We start from the raw sequence: 6,727 nt of genomic DNA, 5'->3' as shown, positions 1-6,727 counted from the left end.
GCAACTGGGTGCGCATGCCAACTGGTGCGTGTACATGTAACGTGAAAGAGTCCCAAACCCAACCTAATATAGTTGGTTAAGGAGAAATTAAAATGGCCGCTCAAATTTGAGTTAAAGAGTAACTGAATCTGAACCTGTGTGGTTAGGGTGAGCTAGACTCGCTTCCTAAAGAAAGAATGCCCCCCCATCAGTGGAAGGACAAGCAGGGCAACAGATAAGCCGGATGCTAATTACGGCACCACCTTGATTACTCGGGATTCAAGTCATCGTCTGGTCAACATATAAAAGGTCATAGGGATTAATTGACAAGTAATGATACATCAAACAATGGTTCAATTCTGCTGCTGTTCTGCGGCTCAGTGGCAGTTTTAGCTGAACAAGCACAGCAGCGCTCCACGGCCGCCGCGAGAGCTCGCTTCAGTGCAGCTTGTTCGCGACGTACAGGAGGTGGCTGATGTTTGTTGGGGGGTAGTTCTGCAGGAGCTTGAGGTTGGAGGTGAAATCGCCGGCCAAGAGCCGCTTCCGGACAAGGATCAGCATCGCGCAGCATATTCTGAGCAAGGTTTCCTGTGTTCGGCAGATAAAAAAAGTTCAGTTGAAGAAACACAGGATCAAAGCCTTGCAGAATATACCAGGGTTTGCGTTACTACCTGGGGACCGTCAGGATCGCTCAATAGCGTGTCCCATATATGAATAGTGTCGGCAAAGTTGAACTCCTGGGTCAGCAGCAACGTTATCCATCTGAATGCATAGAACTGGGGATTAACCTGCAGATAGCATGTTTTGCTTTTGTCACGAAAGCTGCAGGCACCTAACCTACCTTAAAACAGTGGATAGGATGCTTTCAAAATCATAACACCATAGAAACAGGTACAGCGAAACCATTTGAGATATACTCAACAAAAGAACCACCTACATTCTGTTACACTGTCCTTACAACAGAAATACTGTTCTTTATAGTTTCATTCAGGTCAATACATTTAAATGACCTAGAAGGCCAAACAGAGAACAATACTAAACACAGCAAGTAAGACGGCAATATGCAGGAAGTAAAGACTTACTTCTGTAGTTATTTCCAAATGGTGCTGGAGTTCTGCATCATATTTTGTTACAAGTTGTGATAATTTCGCTAGGGTACCTCGAATGCCAACAGAACTGTTGTCAAGTTTTTGGCAGAAGTTGTCTCTAAATCCACTAAGCAACTCAACGAAGCAAAAGAATGAATCCGCTTCTGCAAATTTCTGCAAAGAGTCCAAATAGCAACATCATGATACAGATAGTCATGACTAAACCGAACAGGAAAAGCTTCAGCTGTCAGCAGTACAATAAAGGGCACTAAGAATCTGGTAAAACAATCTCTTACTGCATACAGCATTTTTATCATCTGGATCACTCCGAAAGACAAAGAAGAGTGGAGCCAGAATTTCATTCATCCCTTGCACATATCTTATTCCAGCATTCAGCTTGGCAAAGATTAACAGTACATTTTTCAGAGATTCCTGGTGAGAATCATAAAAGATCAGACAGGCATCTGACAACACTGTTTAATCTCCGAGCGACATGAAGATTTACCTGATTGGACTTAGCAAAAGATGAATCACCACAGAAGAAATGCATGTCAGGGTGTGTCCGTTTTACATCGCGGTCAATTTGTTCCATAATCTCCGCATACTGTATGAAAGAAAAATTCCAGACATCATATGTTAACAATAAAAGAGCAATGACGTAAGGTGAATCAGCTCATACTTGCAACGAACTCAACAGCATATGTGCAGTACGGTACACACTGCATGCATGTACACTCAGAAAGAAAGCTGATGTTTCTGAAACTATGGCAAAATAAACTAGCTGAAGAATAATTGACTCAAAAATTTCTTAGCTTCATTTTCTTTTTCTCTAAGCACGGCGCACCTAGATTTTGGAGCAGGAATAAATGAGCTGAGAGTCAATTGCATTATTCCAGTTCTACTTGATTCTTGTTATGATTAAACCATGCATTCTAACAGCAATGCCAATAAATCATAGACACCACAACCACTGGCTCATGCATAGTTCAAACACAGTACCGACAAAAGTGTAGTCAACTGCGTTAGGTGAACTGAATTCTAGCTATATAAAAAACATAAACAGTTATAGCATTGCAAGGCAACGATCTACCTCAAAAAAATGATTCCAAACACTGGTCTTCCCAAGGCTCAAAGGGTGCTCCTCTTGGGTTACCTCTGACCTGTGGAGCAACCCATTGTCAACATGCTCTGCATTATCGTTGCTGTTGCCTTCTTTTTCCACTTGTCGCGCTGTTTCTACCTACCTAGCAAATTCAGGATTCAGGATCTCTATTTTCCCGACAGGATCTAGCCAGGCATACTGGCCATACGCCAGGTACCACATGTGCAACTAGCAATCAAGATACCATAGGGATGACCTGAATTTGCAGTGACTTACAGGGTTGCTAAGAAACTCATCTTTGAAAGCTGCATACTGTGATCTCTTCTTTGCCAGCTCCTGCTCCCACAGCGAGCGGTCATTGGGCAGATAACCCAGTAGCAGCTGCACAACAATAACATGCGGTGTCAGTGACTGAAAAGGCAAAACTAAAAGCTTTGACTGCAACCTTTCCACTACTTATGGAATCAGAATGCTTCTTCAATCTTCGCCAAGAGTGAACAGAAACGAGTAGGCAGTTTCAACCGTACATAAGCATCCAAAGCAAAAGGATAGACTTAAATCTCCAACATAATAGAGGGCTGATTAAAGGACAATTAAATAAATTAAGGCCATCCTACAATGAAAACCGAATTAGTTTTGCAGTATATTGCACTGCCATTGTATCGATGCGATTAATTTCTGAAGTCTGAATTCCCTGCCCATAGAACAAACCATACAAGGGCTAAAAAACACAAAAAGCGAGCCAATCAAGTACCTTCCACACAGTCGAACGGACTCCGGCCGCGTCCGGGACGCCCTGAGCCGCCAGCATCCTCAGCTCATCGAGATCTATCACCTTCTTGGACAGCTGCACAGAGTCCAGCACGCCTACGAACCCTTAAGCCAGAAGCCGAAAAACCAAAACCAAGCAATACGCAAACAGCAGGAGGCCTTACCGCCGCGAAGATGCGGGACTGCCGCGAGATCTCGAACTCCGGTGGCGGCGGCGGCGGCGGCGGCGGTGGAGATCTCGGCGAGCTCGCCATGGATTTGGCCTTTGGGAGTTGAGATGCACCCACCGGCCACCGCCCGTGTGGCTTCAGAAACGTGTCCGGTTAGCGAGACATGTTTCGGGATCTATCCTTAACCGTCGATTTGTGGGCCCAATTGAAATCAACCGTACAGATCGTCCGCTGACTTTTCATGCTTTACTACGCCTTTCACGGGATGGGCCTTCCTTCTTTTGATGGTGATGGGCCTACCTTCCTCACGACAAAAAAGCCCAAGCCCAGCCAGTTGAAGATGATGATGTATGGATTGGTATGGCCCATGTAGAAGTACAAGCCCATTAGCAACGAAGATTTGACCCTCTCAACACAGATGAGTGAAGTTCGATCGAAGACGTCGGGATTACAGTTACCTGACAGAAAGTTTTTGGTGTCCGTAAAAAACCGAGAGTAATTTCCAACATCACGGTTTTGCACGGGTGTCTCATCAGCAACGAAAAAGCAGGAGACCATGGAACTGAGCAAATGACAACATCATCCCGAGGGGCCAGGCCAGTTCAGATCGACCAACCACGCAGCATGGACCAGGAAAAGATATTAATATATAGTCCAGAGCTCGTGGTTGTTGGGAACTCCTAAATCCTTCTCCCGCCCTAGAAAACTTGCTTAGGAGATAAAGGAGGGCCCCACGATGGAGACGACAATAATATACATTCTAGCCTGTGATCGGCAAGCAATCTTTTGTCACGATCAGCAGATCAGCCAGTGCGAGATCAGAAGCTGCAAACGGATAGGAATGTCGTGCGGCCAAGTAAGAGAGGTCATCTGGTCATGCATGTGTACGAGTACACGCATACAGTTGTGCTTGTGCACAAGTGAAAGGCATGCTCGAGGCTTTGCATTGGCTGACCATGTCCCCCCCCCCCCCCCCCCCGGCTGGTCATACAGTATTCATCTATACAGTAATGAAAGATAGTTTTGGAGTAGGCTGCAGTTAGTGCCATCATATCAGATCGAGTTTATTAGCTAAAATGCCGACATGGAGGTCGTCACGTGTGCTATTATTTTATATACTATTTCCAAGGTAGCTAGAGCCGCTACTTGTATATAAGGCTAATCACAGTGGGGGGTTTCATATCCCTGTTTCCAAAAACGTCATATCAGGTTGGGGGATGAATGAAATACTATGCCTCAGTGGAGAGTTTCATTTCACTATTTCCAAAGCTAACCAGTGTAATTAAATGTTAGTTGATCTATTGGCACACGGGATCCTCCATGAAATAACGGCGGTCACCGTGGTCGTTTCACGCCATTTCAAACGTCTTGAAAACGAGTTAGCAGAGTGTGTCATGGGGATGAAACTGGTCCCTTCTCTTCCCTCATTAAATCAGTGTCACATCATCAAAAATGCTGATGTGTCATGGTAATTAATACCATAAAACTCGTCATGAAATCTTCATTGTGATTAGCCTAAACATGACACGGATGGTATATCCCTCTAGCATAATTAAAGTCACACTGTCATAAAATGATATAAAGGAGATTTGAATCTGCGTGTTTGACTAAGATGCGTGTGGCGATATGTACATACACATACGTATAAAAATTATTACAGTTCGAGTGGATTTGAGTTGGTTGGTACGAGAGGCACAGAAGCATCAGGCATAAGCCCGGCGGTATCCAGGTCCGGTCGTATCCTCCTCTAGCTAGGCGCCATACGCATGCGATTGTTCGAGCATATTCTAATCCCCATGTGGCGGGATTATTACGAGTGTTATTCGGTGCCCATCAACAACTTGCCACCTGAGTGCTTGGCCCTGATGAGATCGGGTCTCGTGCATGCACACACTGATCTGAGCAATGAACAGTCCCATAAAATGGCACGGTACCCGTCATTGTCACCGGCGGCACCCAGCAGTTGCTGCCACTGGCATGTCCTGTAGCCTACTGTGCATAGAAGAGCCGGAATGCTAGCTGCAGGGGCCGCCTGGAAGCCCGGAACGCCTCCTCGGTGGGGCAAAACGCAGCGCGCCTGAACCGTTAAGATGACAGGAAACCCACGCTATCAGTCGGCAAACGAAGTGACCAATGCAAATATCTCGAGAGAGATTTCAGGCGATAATGATGCCAGCACCAAGCTTCTTTTTTGGTACAAGTAATTGTTGGAAAGCGTCAGAAGAAAGTTCCTTTTTTTTTTCGGTTTCTTCTTCTGATCTCATCCGACGCTGTCGCATTTGCAGATGCGAAGCCTGCTGCGCTACGAGACACATTCTTGGGAGGCACAAGGGGATGAGGCATCATCGCATCAGTGCTAGAGAATGTTGCCCCGACAGATTAAAATGCCATCACCCGGCGCTTTTTCTACGGGATCAGCTGCGCTTTTGCCCCCTGGCACGCCTGAAGAACCAAAAGGCAAAAAAAGCGCATCTAATATATTCACGAGTGCTACTTGTCAATCCGGCTCCTCCAACAGTTTCTACTATAAAACCTTTTGCCTTGCCCGTTGATGCTCGCAAATGACGCAACCGGACACTAATGCTCCAAGGTTAGTGCTAACTGCTAATTAAGGGATGAGATCGACAAACCTTGCAGCCCAGGCGCCACGTCCGACACGAACGCATGTGGTGCAGACAAACCCCGGCAGGTAGCCAACTTGGCCGGCCGGTAAACTAGTCGCCGCCACGTCGGACGGGGTGAACCCGTCGCCGTCCCCGGCCCAGACGGCGACCACGGCGGATGGAGAGGTGGGGGCTACCGGGCTAGGCCCGCCGCTCGTAGAGGCCGAGGCCTGAGCTGTCGCCGGGCTGTGCTTTTTTTTGGTCCCGGGCTGGCCCATGCGGATGAGGCCGGGGTGGAGGCCTGCATGGGGGCCACGGGCGCGCCACGTCGGCGCGGGCGCGGCCACATGTGGCGCTTGCTCAGTCCAAGGGCCGTTTTGGCCTGGCTGCCCGCGACCCCGCGACGCCGCTGCGTCACTACTCCCGTGTCAGCGTCGGGTGATCGATCCTGTCGCGCGGTCGACCTCAATCTCCGTCGTCGCCTGTAAACTTGGGCGCTTGGCGATAACCGATAAGGTTTCGGCTTCAACTATTCGTGCAAGAAGGAACTTTCCCTTTGGGCTCGTGCCGGCCGGGCCGTCGGCTCACCCTTTCGGTCGCAGGTAGGAGTAAGGTCTTAAGATGAGCTGAAGCGATCATAGCGATTGAATTGTAAATGCATGTACCATGAGTAACTAATCATCGACTTGCTGCTCCGATGAAACATGATCTAACAAGTTGACGAAAAATAAGATAAAATTTAGCCGAATGTTCATTGGCCGGCGCAGACTTTTTGTGGGTTCATTCATCCACACGCGCTGCTTTTTTATTAAAAAAAACTACTGGTACCTAACAGTCTTTTACAAGTGCAGGAGGTGATGAGCAGCAGACCAGGCGAAGGGAGGGCAAGGCAGGCTGGCACTGGCGGAGGCCGTTTCTGCGAATCATATTTCTCCCGCGGGGCTGCGTTGGAAACGTGTGGGGTGGTGGGACGGTCGGCGCCACCTCTCCTCTATAAAAGCGTTCGAATGCCGC

General features: G+C 47.7%; 1 protein-coding gene across 1 annotated transcript; it reads right to left on the bottom strand.

The window, feature by feature from the left end:
• Nucleotides 1-222: 222 nt before the first annotated feature.
• Nucleotides 223-3,280, bottom strand: LOC112892237 (TBC1 domain family member 13-like). The gene is given in 10 exon segments (XM_025959370.1): nt 223-567; nt 651-767; nt 1,062-1,241; nt 1,371-1,499; nt 1,573-1,671; nt 2,158-2,283; nt 2,285-2,311; nt 2,446-2,550; nt 2,924-3,016; nt 3,105-3,280. Coding segments are annotated over 10 exon segments (1,116 nt in total). The 5' UTR covers nt 3,195-3,280; the 3' UTR covers nt 223-417.
• Nucleotides 3,281-6,727: the final 3,447 nt, after the last annotated feature.

This window comes from Panicum hallii, chromosome 5 (assembly GCF_002211085.1).
Source record: "Panicum hallii strain FIL2 chromosome 5, PHallii_v3.1, whole genome shotgun sequence".
NCBI classification, from domain to species: Eukaryota; Viridiplantae; Streptophyta; class Magnoliopsida; order Poales; family Poaceae; genus Panicum; species Panicum hallii.
Note: the sequence above shows the minus strand (reverse complement) of the source record. Positions and strands in the feature narration are given on the sequence as shown.